General features: G+C 54.4%; 1 protein-coding gene across 4 annotated transcripts in view; it reads left to right on the top strand.

Annotated features, from left to right (window-relative positions):
* Positions 1 to 15,511, top strand: part of RANBP3 (RAN binding protein 3) — a 50,935-nt gene that overhangs the window by 25,556 nt on the left and 9,868 nt on the right. For 2 of the 4 annotated variants that reach the window (XM_040242073.1, XM_040242071.1), the window contains 7 exons: positions 5,458 to 5,494; positions 5,584 to 5,670; positions 7,517 to 7,588; positions 11,887 to 11,952; positions 12,765 to 12,857; positions 14,003 to 14,121; positions 15,168 to 15,284. In XM_040242073.1, coding sequence (XP_040098007.1) covers positions 5,458 to 5,494; positions 5,584 to 5,670; positions 7,517 to 7,588; positions 11,887 to 11,952; positions 12,765 to 12,857; positions 14,003 to 14,121; positions 15,168 to 15,284 — 591 coding nt within the window. The remainder of the gene's footprint in view (positions 1 to 5,457; positions 5,495 to 5,583; positions 5,671 to 7,516; positions 7,589 to 11,886; positions 11,953 to 12,764; positions 12,858 to 14,002; positions 14,122 to 15,167; positions 15,285 to 15,511) is intronic. The other 2 variants (XM_040242072.1, XM_040242074.1) reach the window with 1 other exon arrangement.

The following is a 15,511-nucleotide window of genomic DNA, read 5'->3' as shown; positions in this document are numbered from 1 at the left end:
ATTCTGAGAAATGCAAGCAGTGCCCAGACTGAAAGATGCAAGGTTGAGGGCGATAGCAGGGAATGTGAAGATGGTTGTTACGTTGCTGTGGGAGAGGGCCTGGGGCGGAGGGGGGTTGTTTCTGAACGTGCCAGCTTCATGGACAGGGCCATGCCTGTGACATACACACCCGTGCATACCCTGTGTGGTTTTAACATGGGTAACTGGGCATCCCTGGTTCCATCAGAAGTCCCAGCAGTACTGCCATCACACCATTTGTGACAGCTATCAGCCATCCGCAGCTTTTTCTGCTTTTGGGTCACTAAGACACAGCAGAGTTTGTTTTTTAGGTCAATTAGGGTGTGGATAGACCCTGATCCCAGCTACTTCCCGGGCTGAGATATTTCTGTGGTGAACTTGGACTAGTTGCTCCTGCTTCAGAGCAGATTTGGCGCTCACTCTGTCTCACTCTGGAGTTCAGGAAATACCCACGTGTAACCTGACAGGGCTCATCCCTCACGTTCAGCCTGTTCTTCATTCCACGATCCTTCGGGGGATTGTAAAGCTGCGATATATCGCACACTGAATTGTTGCCTATAAAGGGCCCTTATCATCTGCCAGTCTCATCAGAGCCCTGGCCGTTGAAGCCCCAGGACCAGGAAACAGCCTCCTTATAGCAGACCTGGCTCTCACAAGGCAGCTTGAGGGACAGCAAACCACATCCAGATTAAGTTCTTCATCTGACCTGGAGAAAGTGTTCCCGGTGCCCACCCCGAGCCTGGCTGAAGTCTGCCAGCTGAAGTCCCGAGCCTGAAACGTGTTACGAGCCCCACTGGGAAACCAAGAGTCTGGACCAAGTCCCCTGGCCGGACTGCTCCCCTGCCCGTCCTCTGGATGTGCACGGGCTTCACCACTCGTCCGCCCCTGCCCAGCAGGCACATCTGTGGAGGCTACCTCATTTTCTCTTTTTTTTCAGTGTCTGCCTTTTGGGTAAAAAGCTCTGAGCTGCTTCCCTGAGTCAAAGGATAAACAGTGGTGAGTGGGCCTGCGGTCCACGTGAAGGTGAGGCTGCCTTGGCAGGCGCCTCCCTCAAGTGGGTCTTCATCCAGGTGTCCATTTTCCTGCAGTCACAGCAGCGGACTTTCTGGCTGGACTGTCCAGATGGGGGTCCATCTGGGTGCGGATCACCAAGTCCCTGGCAGGCCAACTGGTATTTTCTGGAAGGAATGTCCCTGACATGGTCTTGATTTCTCATCTTTCCGGGAGGCCAAGAAGGTAGCACCGCTCACTCCTGCTCACTGCCTGTTTGTCTGTTTCTCAGCTTCTGTGACACAGCCTCCTGCTCCTTCTCCACCTCCTGGACTGGCCTGGCACCCTTATCCCCTCAAGGCCACCCATGCCAGGCAGCCTCACAAAAGCCCTGTCTGGGGAGGGTGCAAGCCTCAGTAAACAGAATACTAGTAATTGCCGTCGATTCAGCCTTTACACAAAGGACGGGCGCTTCTCAGCCCCTTGGCCCTGTCCTGAGCCAGGTGTTCCCTCCAGTCTGGTGCTTGGTGACAGGTTCGTATGCCCTTCACAGGACAAGCTGCTTCTCCCCAGGGTTCCAGTGTGTTCTGAGAAGGTGGTCTACCCTGCCCACCCCCTCCACTGATGTGGGACGCACAGCCACTGTGAAGTGCGCAGTTAGGGTGCCCTGATCTGAGCATCCCCAAGGTGTCAGCCTGAAGCCCACGTCATCAAGGGACGGCTTCTGCTGTGGAAAGAAGAAGAGAAGGACGTGGGGCTTCCACACCCCACTTCCGTCCTGACTGCTCCCCCAAATCACAGATCCTGAGAGCCTGCTCTCAAGACCCTCCTCACAGTCATCCCTGGAGCAGCAGCTCCCAAGCTTTGGGCTACAGGTCACTGGGCCCAACCCCACGTGTGCCCCAGGGAGTGGAAGATAGCACAAGGCACCAGGCCTAGACGGCAAGCTCGGGCCTTCTCTGATGGGGGCCACGGGGTGGGGAGAGGTCAGGCTGCAGCTCACACAAGCAACAGAGGGGGCTTTCCAACATGAAGAGCATCTCCCAAGGCAAGCCGAAGTGACTTGACTTCTGGCCGCCTGCGTCCTCGTGCTGACTCCTGTTGAGGAGAGTTACTGACGTCACTGTCTTCACTGCTTCCGAGTCAGCTGTTTCAGAACCCACAGGAAGTTCCAACAGCTTCTGAAAGGCTCTTTCAGTGGAGGAGTCTCCTGTGTTGTCCTTCACAGGCCTTCGCCTCCCAGGCTGTCCAGGACCAGCAGGCTGGCCACATGGCTGTGGGATGGTTCTGAGACTTGGAGCATGGATTTGAGGGCCTCCTGAGGGCAGAGGTCTGGGAGTGTCTTGTCTTGCCAGGTGCCCTTTCTTCTCCAGGTCACCCAGGGGGCTGTGGCAGAGATCGGGGCTCCATCTGTGTAGTAGATGCTTGCTGAGCAAGTATCCTAGGTGTTGGGTGTGTGAGTTGTAAGCCGAACAGGCAGGGTAGGGCCTCGTGGTAGCAGGAGGCACACAACAGATGGGCATAGCAGATCACTTGTCACTGTGAAGCCCAAAACAGAGTTGAGGCCCGAGAGAGGCTGGAGGGTGGGGGCAGAGGAGCTGCTTCCTCTCGCTGGGTCATGGGATGGCACGTGAGCTTGGTTCACCCTGGAGGTGGTCAGGACAGCCGTGGGAGCAGCGCGCACATGGAGAAGGAACACTGAGGCGGAAACGGTGTCACCGTGTCAGAAAACGGGAGGGAGACAGCAGGGCTAGAGTGTGATAGGCGGAGGGGCCTAGTGTAGCAGGAGGCCACTTGGAGCCAGCAGTCCTAGGCCCCAAGAGGCAGGGCTGCCGCTCAGAGGCCTAGGCACACTTCAGGGGAGAGGCTCCTGGCTCCCATCAAATTCTCAGGGACACCCGGATCCCTGAGAGGCTTGGGGTGTCGCTGGCAAGGATAAGCAAGTTAAGTGTTGTTAAAAAAGCCCCAAAGTACTTTAAAAAAAAAAATGACAGAAGAAAGGGAGTCCAGAAATCACTGTCTTCTCCAACCAAAATGGAATGAAATTAGAAATTCCTAGCAGAAGGAGCCCTGGGGCATTCACACCCATGGAAATTAGCCAGCGGAAGAGGCAGCCAGACAGGGGCCCTTTGAGATGGAGGTGGCGGAGGACCGTCCTCCCCAGGAGCTGAGAACCAGGAGGACCATCCTGGCCTTGCAGCTGTCAGGGCCCCCACTCCGCATACAGTCGGGGTGGTAGGTGACTTGGCTGCTTCTCTGTGGCCAGCGAGCACCTGGGATCCAGGTGCTTCCCCTGAACACGTGGTGAGCGAGCCCCACTGAGCACTGGGGCCACACTCTCCCGGAACTTAGAGGCTAGCGGGGGACCCGGAGCGAGAGCGACGGAGAAGAGCAGGGAGGGGTGAGGCCACAGCCTGAGAGATTCGCACCTGGGTGGCGAGGGAAGGGAGGGTGTTTGTGAGAGAGGAATGTCTACAGGGGCTGGCTGTTCCAGGTCCCAGGCATCCTTCAGGAAGCCACAGGTGCCACGGGCCTCGGAGGCTGCCTGCTGTGGGGAGGTTTGGTAGAGTCGAAATGCTTGTTGAATGAAGAGGAGGAAAGAAGTTGAGGCCAGGACTTGGGGGCAGGGTAGCAGGGGTAGTCTGGGGCTGGCAAGGCCTGCTCTAGAGGACAACAGGAGCCGCCCCTGGAGCCTGTGCCTTCACAGTGTCAGCCAGGGCAGGGGGCATCCGAGAGGAACCCCTGATGTCCTGGTGACGCGGGCACGGCTCTTGGCCGTCAGCTGCCAGCCCAGGCCTGTTGAATGACAGCACTGCAACGGTGCCTCTCTCATCGGCCCCCCACAGTGAGAGGGTGCCTTACCCTGGTCCCTCCTGTCCACACCATCCCCTGAGCTCTGAAGCCCTGCTGCCCTGGGTGTGACACCAGGAGGTGAGCTTGCCGGGAGGTCCAGGTGTAAGGCCACCCATCGACCCCTGCACCTTCATCCCTGCAGAGGAAGCACTGGCCGCACTGTCTTCCAAGCTAGGAGGTGGAAACCTCGGCCAGTGAAGCCGTTTGCCCCAGGTTCCACATTCAAGACACGGCCAACTAGCTCTCAAGCCTTTGAGAGGAAGTTGAGCGCCCTCTCGTTCCAAGCCCTGACCACTGTCTTGTGCTCAGCTAGTGCCTGCCTGCTGAATCCTATGGGGGTATTTTATTTCGTTTTGAGCCCCGTGGTATGTTCACAGTTGCCCCGAGGACCACTGAGCCCGTCGAGTTAGGAGGCTTTCACATTTCCTGAGCATTTTGATAGATGGTCTCTGATGGGGCGGGGGTGCAGTCTGGGGTCCTTTTCTTACTGTCCTTTAGGACTTGTCTGCAGACTCTGCCTACCGCCTCTTTTTGTCCAGCCTACAAGCTCGGATGGTGTTCAGGTTTTTAAAGGATTGTAAAAACAGAATATACGTGTGGCCTGAATGGGGCCTGTGGAGCTGGCCCTTTACTGGAAAGCGCCGCCCCAGTTCTCGAGGGTCCCAGCCTCCTCATCTGCAGCTTCCTTATTTTACAGCTTTTCCCCAACTCGCGGCCCTGCAGCTTGCAGAGCACTTTCACATGCATCATCTCATTTAATCCCTCACAGGCTCAAGGCAGGTGGTCCTCGTTTGGCCAAACTTAACCCCTGAGGGGCTTTTCTGAAAATAAGAAAATTGGCTCCCCTGCTTCCCCTTCAACTCTGGTGCTCAGGGCTGGGGGGTGGGGATGTTGACCCCTCGGAGTTCGCTTTAGGCTGATTAGCTCTGAAGAATCACAAGTCCCTGAGAGAGGATGTGTCACCCCAGATGGGGCCAGGGGCTCATTTTAAACTTATTAATTGCTAGTCGTTCGCATTCTAAAACCAGAGGTTGTTGGGGAGGAAGTTCTTCATCCACCCTTCTCTCAGCTCGTGATTGTTCAGCCGGTCTGTAGTCTGAGGTGCTGCACACTTGGGCCCGTGGCACCGAAGCACTCAGCTACTCTGGAAACAGCAGCCTCCGTGGAAATTGGGTTCCACACCAGGGGAGGTGCCAGAGATGGGGGTCCCCTGACCCAGTGTCCACGGCCCTGCTGCCCTTCAGGGTGGAGAGGTCACCTCGGCAGAATGGACTTTGCCAGGGCCATTTTTTCTCTTTGGGGTGGGGGGTGCGGGGGACATGCCAGTGAGCTGTACCCAGTGGAAAAACTTGGATACTGATCCTGTGTTGGAAACATTCCCAGCTGTTAGGAGTCCTTGGCACGAGGCCTGGTGAGGCGGGGGCAGAAGGTTCACGGGAGATTTTCAGGCATTAGGTCGAAAGTCTGTGACCCGGGCAACTGAACCCAAGCCCCACACCCTTGGTGCCGCATTTCGGGATCCATTGGTGGCAGAAGTCAAGAGCCACCAGGCCGTGTGGCTCTCTCTGATGGCCCTGACGTGTGTTCTCATTTCAGAGGTCAGCCGGCGGCTCCAGCCCCGAAGGTGGAGAAGGTGAGGATATCTCTCAAATGTTTTACCAGCTTCAGGCGTAAAAGTGGAAGCAGCCTGATTTTTCTTCTCCTCCTCCTCATTTTGTGTAGATTCTGACCGAGAAGATGGAAATTACTGCCCTCCCGTCAAGCGAGAAAGAACCTCCTCTTTAACGCAGTTCCCGCCATCACAGTCAGGTAACAGCAGCCCTTTACTGGGTGGTGAAGCGGCCGTGTTTGCAAGCCTGCTGCCTCCTGCGGTGCCTCCCACCCCTTGTGTGTCTCCAGTTATGCTCAGCCTGAGGCTCAGTTTTTTTGGCGGGGCGGGAGTAAGGTTGGAGCTTGGCTGAGCACAGCACAGACACCCTCGAGAATCAGTGACACTTATGGAGGGGTGGGATGTCAGGGCCGTGTTTCGGGCTTTGACCATTAAGTGCATGTCCACATTGTATGGGCTGCTGGCTATGTGTGTACTGAAGGTGTGGGAAGTGGAGGGTCTCCCTCGCCCTTCAGCAGTGAGCCTAGTGCCCAGGGGGGCCACTTGAGAAGCCCAGACACACAGACAGTACATGGGGAGTCCAGCAGCCCTGGCAGACACTTGGTGGTGGGATGGCATGAACTCCCCAAGGAGGGGAGCTCAGGGGATCCCAGAGGGCTTGGCCAGGCTGGGCCCAAGGGGTTGGAGCCTCCAGGCCAGAACCAGGTCTGTGCATACACGGAGGCCAGGAGACCATCTGGTGGACAAAGGCGGGTTCCTGGGGTAGAGGGCGCTGGGGCTACTGAGTGGGGGGCTCTGCAAGCCTGGGGTTGCTGTTGTTCCTTGCAGGGTCAAAGCTGCAGCAGGGCCCCCAAACTCCCCACCCAACCCGAGCATTGCCCAGTGCTCTCTGCAGCACTGGCTTTCACGTGCCCTCCAGCTCCCTAGCTTGAAGTTCAGTCTTGGGAATTCACTTAAAGCATTTACAGCTGTGAGCCCTAAGGATGTCACTTTAGGAGAGAAAAGACTCTTGGAAGCTTAAAGAGTACATGAGCGTCCTCTTACCATCACCCCTGTAACACACCTGAGTTCATGCCTGTTCCCTGAACACTTGCCTTGGGCACAGCTGACCCCTTTTTCATAACTGCAGGAGACACTCCCCCCACTCCCCACTCCAAACAGAGGTGCTGTGGTTTGCACTGAGGAGTCCTCCGGACAGCTTGCAGTCCAGGCTGGGGGTCCATTCTTTTTTTAAGGCTTTCTGCACGCTTGTTGCATGGGCCTTAATACAGGAGGGCAGCATCCACTTCCTGGCCATAGATCACATTCCTTCCCGCCCACTGCTAAGCCTCACTTCTTCCATCAAAAAATTACAGCGGAGAAGAGAGGTGGTAGTCTGTGCTCTGGCTGTAGGCTGGAGAAACCAAGGACCAGTGAACATTAGACATTAGTCCTGTCCTCTGGCGCATTCCCCCCTAGGGTTCAGCTTAGCCATCAGGCATGTAAAGACAAGTGGTCTGCGTTCAGAGGCCTTGGCTTTGTGCTGCATTCTGATTCCACTTAGCTGCCTGCAGTCTGCACAGTTTGGTCTTCAGCCCCACTGTGGTGTTGCCTGGCCCACAACAAGGGAACCAGTTGTTTTTGTAAGATTCTAAAAGGGGGTGCAGGGGAAGCCTGCAGCCAACCGAGCACCGACTGCTGAGAGGGAGCAGGGTCTGGGGCTCGGCCCCGGGGAGCGTCTGCGTCCCTCCCTGCCGTGTTCTTGGAGACACACGGGCAAGGCAGGAGGCCACAGCAGACCAGAGTTGACAGCTAGGTATCAGGCAGATTCAGGCTGTTCCGCTGGACACCCATGTTTCGGGGCTGTAGGAGGAGTCCCGGGGTTTCACTTTTGCTAGAGTGGCTGAAGGCCAGGTTCGCGATGCTGACCTCCCCACCCCCCATAGCACCACAGTGGGGCCTGGAGATGCCCCCTCAGGTGGGAGAAATGCTCCCAGGCATGTCTGTCCTGCCTACTCACGCTGTTTTCCTCTTGTTCCTCCCCTGCCTGCACCTCCTTGTCGACAGTATCCAAAAACAATGTTTTTATGCCATCCACCTTCTGCGAGCCATCTGCAGGCAATTCTGACTCAGAACCAGGTGAGCCTTCGCGTGCCTTTGCCCTTCACCAGTTGGTCACTGGGGGTGTCCTGGGATGAAAAGCACTTGCACTCTCATAAAACACTGTCTTAAACGAGGGAGAACAGTGGGAAATCAGCACTCTTTTCGGTTCGTGTTTCCCAACCTTCAGCGGGCAGATGTAGAATCCAGTGTGAGGCAGACTTCTGTGGCCCTTAATATCGGTTTCTGCGAGCAGAGCCTAGTTACAGGGAGCTTCAGGTCCCTTTAAAAAAAAAGACAAAAGCAAACACACACAAAAATCCATAGTGAAATACAGGACTCGTTTTTCAAATTTTTACACAAATACTGTATCTCTGTGTCATTAAAAACTCAGAAATACAGAGTGAAAGAGTCCTCCTGTTCATTTCCCGCCACACTGCCGTCCCCATGATCACCACTCTGAAGTTTATGTAATTTTCCAGACCCCTTCTCTGTGTATTAAATTCTCACACTTGACTAATATTACTTAGATCTGTTTAGGTAAATATATTTAATCACAGCTTTAAAACTTTATGGCGAATAGCTTGATCCTTTCTGAAGAATGTGCAGCCTTTTCCTTTTTCGGTCCTTCACTAGAGAACCAGCTCCAAGATTTCCTGAAAGTTTCTCCCACGTGGCTGGAATTCCTCATAAAAGATTTAATGAGCGAACATAACCATCCGAATTCTGTAACCCAACCCGCCTTGTATAAATTCACTGCTGACTTCAAAAGCAAGGCAAACTCAGTCAGCCTCTGGCACAAGGGCGCCGTCGGGGGAGAGGCGAGCTGTAACTTTGAGGGTTGATTTGATGGCACTGTTTCAAGTGGTTGAATTTGTTCTGACTCCAGAGGTGAACTGTTCTGAGCTGACCTCTTCACGGGGCCTGAAAGGGAGCTAGGTGGCTTTTTGTTTTTTATTTGGCCATACTGTGGCATGGGGAATCTTAGTTCCCCAACCAGGGCTTGAACCCGAGTACCCTGCATTGAAAGGTGGATTCTTAACCATTGGACCACCAGGAAGTCCTGAGGAGCTTGGTTCTCAGGGTTCCTTGGGGAAAGCCTGGGCACCGGCCTCATGAGTCCCGTTCGGGACTGTGGGGGCCAGGTCATAAAAGGTCAGCCTGGCCCCTGGTCCCCTCTGCGGTATGCAATGGGGACAGGCTGACCTATCCACTCCACAGAGTGAACTACTCAGCTCCTTGCCCGCCTGCCTTTTTATTGTTTTTAGCTTTTATTTTGGAAAAAAAAAAAAAAATGTAACCCTTAAGATAAGGTACTTCTCCATCCCACCACCTAGACACCCCATTCGATCTTCCCCCAGATGCCCTAGCGATGAGCAAAGGCATCCTGTTCTGGCTCCTGCATCACACATCTGAAACAGTCCCCCAGCTTCACCTAGTTATGTCAGTGGGCTATAATCTGTTGTCACTAGTATTTATCTTAACATTCAGCTCTTAGTTCATTCTAATGAACTAAGCGTCAGTTCATTCTAATGGCCGCCGATCTGGCTGGCGGAGCCCTGCCCAGCAGGTTTCTCTGCTCTCCGCCACGGCCCCATCCTTCTCTTGAGCATGCCCTTTTCTTCTTGTCAGAAGCAGTTCTAGGCTCATCATCTTCTCTCCCTGTCCTCAGTGGGGTCCGGGCTCTGCTTAGGGGAAGTGGTCTCTTGGAACCAAGATCTGAGTACTTGGCCCACCGCGCTGTTGGGGGCTGTTGCTGCTCCCAGGCCCTCTCTGTACGCACAGCTGGGAACACGCGTGGCTGAGAGCACATACATACATACACGTGTATACATACACATGGACCTCTTCACACACAGGCACTCACGTCTGCATGCGTTCTGTGTCTCTGCTTCTCTGTCTGTGTGTATAGGTCCCCCCAGTTCATGTGGATACTTCCTGTCCAGTGCCAGCAAGGTTCATTGAAACCCTCCTTCATGTTTCTGCCCCTTTCCTGACAGTGAGAAACCTGCTCCCTTTCTCCTCAGTGTGTTTACTTGTTGCTTGAGCCCCTACCAGAGAGCCTCCTCTCAGATTCTCTCTAGCTTCTGGTCTGCACCAGGCTAAATTCTGATCTGTCTTTCTGGTTTAATCCAAGAGTTCCTGGAATTCCCTTGGGAGCCAGCATTGCCCTCTCAGCACTTGGGGTCTCTCTGAGGCAAAGGCAGAGAAACCTGCTTGCCTGGGTGTGATTTCAGAGGAGGGCAGAGGCTGCCCCATTAGGAGTCCTGTTCTCCCACAGCAGGCTCATGTTGGGCCACGCATGTGCCCTTGAGAGAACACGGGCATGGCGGCCTGTGCACTCCTATGACCTGGGCATGCATGCTAGGGCTCTGACCGCTGCTCCATTACACACTGACCTTGCTGCAGAGGGAGCTTCCAGAGGCCACAAGCAGAGAGCACATTTATTCTAGTGCAGATGGGGGCCCTGCCCCGTAAGTGTCCCCCTGCTGCTCTGGGCCCCGCCATCTTTCTGTCCAGTGTTCCCAGTCACGTGAGGCATGTGGTGCGTCAGTTCCCCGCAGCATTCAGGGTGGACGTCCTGTACATTCATGGGCGGGCCAGCACCAGGCCGGGAGGTGGTGGTCAGTGTCTGTGACTCTCCAGGCTTGTTGCACCTGCTCAGGGTCGACCCCGAGGGTTAGCCTGTCAGAGCGGAGTGGTGAATAGTAGTTGCAGTATGAGCATTGCAAGGCCAGCTCCGAGGACCTTCTAAAATTACCTCAGTTGTGAATTTTACCTCAGTCTTTCCCAGTGTTTCTAAATTGCCAGTCATCGTCTTAGTAACCCTGAGCTCTGGGAATGTAATTCAGCATCACCCTGCCCCAGAGGCCCACCTAGCAGCATGTTTTTCCCCACATCCTGGGCTGTCTGGCTGTTGAGGCCTCTTTCAGGAGGGACCCCAGCCCCAGCAGCATGGGCTCCCACGTGCTGACCAGCAGGGGGCATCACTCTTGTGAACCTGTGTTTGCCTGAGGAGAGCACAGGGCCCTCCTGCCTGATGGGGAGTTCCAATTTGATTTTCGTACTTAATTAATTGTGTGGCCTGACGAGTTGTGAATATGGTGGTGTTTCTGTGTACAACTGAAGGGTTTCTAGGGCAGCTGAAGGGTCGTATACCCACCACCATAATTAATTTTAGGATGACTGTCACTCCAAAAAGAGACTCTGTGCCCTTGGGCAGTCACTCCCCACTTGGTCTCCCCAGCCTCTGGCCACCACAAATCCACTTTCTGTCTCCATGGATTTGCCTGCCTTGGACATTTCATGTGAATGGAATCGCACAACTGTGTGGCCTTTGGGGACATCTTTCTGTTTCTTTAAGTCTTTTATTTTCTTCCAGCAATGTTTTATAGTTCTTATTGGTTACATTTATTCCCAGGTACTATATTCTCTTCTGTGCTGTTATAAACGGAGTTTTTTTTTCTCAACTTCATTTTTGGATTATTCACCGCTCGTGTCTGATAACACACACATGATTTCTGTGTATTGAGCTTGTTCCCAGTGACCTGAAAAGGTTTTTTTTCCCATGGGTTGGACCTTAGCACAAAAGTGAGGCCATCCCTTGACTTTTCTGGGGACAGACTGTCCTGTCGGAACCACGAGGCTTTCTACTGACCCATCTGGTCAGGAGTGGTGTTAGCCTGTCTCCCCCGCTCCCTAAGATGGGCCATTCACGAGGATGCAGAATGAAGGGGTCTGGGTGCCCCGGTGGCTGAGCTGAACCGGGCTCTGAGCCTTGGCTGTCAGTCCCAGACCCCATCCTCAGAAGGCCCCATCTTTCTCCCAGGCCTTCCTGGCACATCTGGAGAGAGCAAGCCTGCCATTGGCCTCCTTTGATCTTTCACCACAGAAAACCGTATCTCATTTCCCAGACATCTGCTGTAATGCAGGACTTTTCCTGATAGCAGTTGTGTCCTCCGGGATGGGGAGCTGGGTCCCAGGGAGGGCAGTCTTTTGGGGCTCCCTGATTGTCCTTGGGGCCCTCAGCCCCTGCAGGCAGCTGGGTAGATGGGCGGAGGCCTGACCAGTCCTGCACTCACCCTGCAGTCTCTGCTACCAGCAGTTCTCCTGGAGCCAGCAATGCCTGCGGCCCTCCAGCCTCCTCCCTGGGCTGCCCCACAGATGGGACTGGACCAGCCTCTGCTTCTCTGTTTGAACTTGGAAATATTTGCCCTGGTTCTCCAGACTCACGGCCACTGAAGCCCAGACTGCAGGCCTTGGCCGCCCCAGGTCCCTCCGGCTTTGTTGCTCTGCCCCAGCAGGCCCGCTTTTCATCTTTTGTTTTGTGCTTGTAGAGGAAAAGAGCAGTGGGTTCCGGTTGAAGCCACCGACGCTGATCCATGGCCAGGCCCCTAGTGCAGGTGGGTGTCTGCTGTCGAGGAGGCGTGCAGGGCAGCAGCCTCCCAAGTGCCGGTGCGTGCTGGGCTCCCCCTCCTGACACTTGAGCACCGAGAGTGCCCTCAGATCAGGAGGTGCTCCGTCCAGTGAGCCCGCTGCCCAGAGGAGGAGGAGGCGGGGAAGGATAGGCTCGGCTTGGGGTGGGGCGTTCAGGCTCTGTGCACGGCAGTCCTCAGTCATCAGACTATCTCCCCAGAGCATTCTGGCCACAGCGTTAACCCAGAGTAGCAGAGTGGCCATGAGTGAGCGAGGCCCAGGCTGGTGCCATCCACATCCAGTGGGGAGCCCGTGCAGGGCTGGGGACGTTCCTGTGGTCCTTGCCCCGTGTTTGGCAGAGGGATCTTCTCAACGTGACATTTTGAGAAGCACATGTAAGGGGTACCTTTACATGACCTGTTGTGGAGTCCTAAACTCTGAGAGGTCAACCATGCCTTCACTGCTTTCCCCTCACCATCTGCCCTTGACCCACAAGACCAGCTGTCCTTTGGCTCCCCTGTAGTATTACCATACTCCCTGGATTAATCTACAGGCAAGATCTGTTTCATGGGGTGTTTTATTGAACCACGTATAAAAAGAATAGCTGGAATGTGTGTGTCTAACTGTAAAGAAAATAGCTTGAATTTTCTTGCTTTACTGTACTTCCTGTAAAGCCCAGCCTAGGAGGGACATCACATGGGGCACTGGGGGTACTTCTGTAAGTGCCTGAGCGTGGGGATGGGGGACACTTCTGCCCATGGGGTCGGAGGGACCAGGGCAAACCAGCCTGTGTCACCAGGTCTGCCGAGCCAAAAGCCCAAGGAGCAGCAGCGCAGCGTGCTTCGCCCGGCGGTATTACAGGCCCCGCAGCCAAAGGCGCTCTCACAGACAGGTGAGTCACAGCCCCGGAGCCAGGCTTGCACAGAGGGTACAATCACTGTTCCTTGCTGCGGTGCCAAGGCTCCCAAGAGCCAGGTCCCACCCTGGGTGCGCAGCTCAGCCCTGTGCATCTCCAATCGTGGAGGAGTGACCTGATTAGAGGTAGTCTAACCTCACTCCCCAACCTCGAGATGTAACTCCTAAACCATGTTTCCGTTATATCCACATACCAAGTGTGGTTTGCAGTTGATCTGTAATTTTTTAATCACGATGGGCTTTTCTTCTTAATCTTTCCCTGCAATTTAAGAACTCCTCATCGGGAACAGTGCTACAACCCACCTGGGAGAAGCAGTTGGTATTTATGAAGAGTTTTAATTACATGGAAAATTGTTTGGTCTAACACTGAACAAAGCCAGATTTGAAGTTGTGCAAGTCACACAGTTGCAACTACTTAAAAGGGAAAAGTGAAATGTTAGTCACTCAATTGTGTCTGACTCTTAACGACCCCATGGACTGTAGCCCGCCAGGCTCCTTTGTCCATGAGATTCTCTAGCCAAGAATACTAGAGTGGGTTGCCATGCCCTCTTCCGGGGGGTCTTCCCGACCCAGGGATCAAACCCACGTGTCCTGCATTGCAGGTAAATTCTTTAACGTCTGAGCCACCAGGAGAGGAGTGCATAGAAAAAACACTTTATTAGTAAAACTAGTTTTATAAAATTTATAACTATTCCCCAAATACATTCTCTTTTTTCCTCCTTATTAGTAGTATGTCTAAATAAACTGAAAATTCATAGGGTTCTTTGTAGAATTAACAATAATAGAGTCTCAGTTTTGTGAGGTTTTCGTTTGGTATTTGGGTTTTTCTAACCTAAGAATTTGTGATTTTCAGTATTAATTCCATATCATTTTTCTTTAAGCATGGTTATCTTTTCAATTTTCTCGCTGTATTCTGTAGCGTGTGGGATCTGAGTTCCCCAACTGGGAATCAAACCCGGGCCCCCAACAATGGAAGAACAGGGTCCTAACCACCGGACCCCCCCAAGGAAGTCCCAGATCCTCTCCTTTGAAAAAAAGAGTTCACTGTTGGGCCCCAGTGGTAGGAGGGGGCAGTAGAGGTGGTCCAACCTCTGAGATGCCCTCCGTCTTTTTTTCCCACAGTCCCGAGCAGTGGCACCAACGGGGTCAGCATCCCAGCAGACTGCACAGAGGCAGCAACATCAGCCTTGCCTGACAACCCAGCCCGGAGAAGTCCATCTGATGAGGCGCCAGCACTTGAGGTCTGTCCTCGATGGGGCAGGGAGCGTGCCACATGCAAGGCCTCTCGGGATATAGCTGAGCACGTGGGCTGTGGGCCACTTTGGGCCGTGTCCAAGCTGGCCTGTACTCAGGCTGCCTGATTCGCCCGGAGGGATCCTTGGGTAACCACAGCTGACTGGCCAAATCACCAGGCTGCCAGGACCCCATGCTTGGTTCTGAGAGACATGGGCCACGAGCAGGGCTGTGCCACTGAGGGGGCCTGCATCTCTCCATGGAGAGCTGTCTCCTCACCCTCTCGCACAGACAAGCAGCTCCTAGGGATTTGTACACACGCTCTGCTTCTGGTGGCAGAAGTGTGCCTGGGAGTTGGCTCAGAAATCGTTCTTTAGAAGAGAAGACGAGCTGTGGGATTCTATAGGCCAGATGTGTTTTCCTGTAGCATTTCACAGCAGCTGGAAAATACGAGACATTTAATGAAGAGCCTGCATTTGTGGTTGGCAAGTCAGACCTGAAACCCGAGCTGCAGTCACACATAACCCGAGGGTCCATGTGCAGAGACCGCTTGCACCCGTGTGTTTATTTCCACTCCATCCATTTGGGCAGATACAGTGCTGCCTGGGCTTCTCCACCTCCCCGCCCACGCTCCCCACCCCCACCGGATGTTGAGGCTCAAATGGGGAAAATGAACATGTGCAATTCAGTCTTCATACATCCCTGAGCCCCCCTGAGCCACAGTCGGCAGAATTGGAAGAGGAATCGTTCCCACAGCCTACAGCTTCTCAGAAACTGGTGGCCGGGGTCTCCAGGGCAGTCAGCTTGAGGAAAACCCAGAAGTGACCCCAGCCCACCCATCCTACTCCCCACCATCCTTCACCAGCATCCCCAGTGACAAGGGCACTGCCCAGAGCTTGCCCCATCCTAGGTGGTCTCCCCAGCAACCCCCACCCAAGGGCCTGCACCACAGGATTCATACTGAGCAGATGTAGGGGCATGAGACAACTCGTCTCGCTTCCTAGGGCTACGATGTTCCTGCTTCTCAGCTATCCTGTTTGCTTGTTTTAACCAGGAGAAGTCCCAGAGAAATGAGTCTAGCAATGCTTCCGAGGAGGAGAACTGTGAGAAGAAAGAGCAGGGGGCCCAGCAGGCATTCGTGTTTGGGCAGAACTTGAGGGACAGAGTGAAGGTAGGTGGTTGGAGAGCCCGGTGAGCTGGGGACTAGTGAAGCAACCTGCTTATGCCTCCCCCAGCTTCATTTTCCCAGAGTTGGGGAGCGGGGCCGTGTCCAGGGTGGTACCCTGCTGCACTGCTGGCCACGTGCCACCCCCACCCCCAATTTTGGAGCTCGGCAGGGCTCCCAGCGGCCAGCTCCCTCATGCTCCAGGAACAAGATCAGGGAGGTGACTGAGCCCT

This window comes from Oryx dammah, unplaced genomic scaffold, assembly GCF_014754425.2.
Source record: "Oryx dammah isolate SB20612 unplaced genomic scaffold, SCBI_Odam_1.1 HiC_scaffold_5, whole genome shotgun sequence".
Lineage (NCBI taxonomy): Eukaryota > Metazoa > Chordata > Mammalia > Artiodactyla > Bovidae > Oryx > Oryx dammah.
Note: the sequence above shows the minus strand (reverse complement) of the source record. Positions and strands in the feature narration are given on the sequence as shown.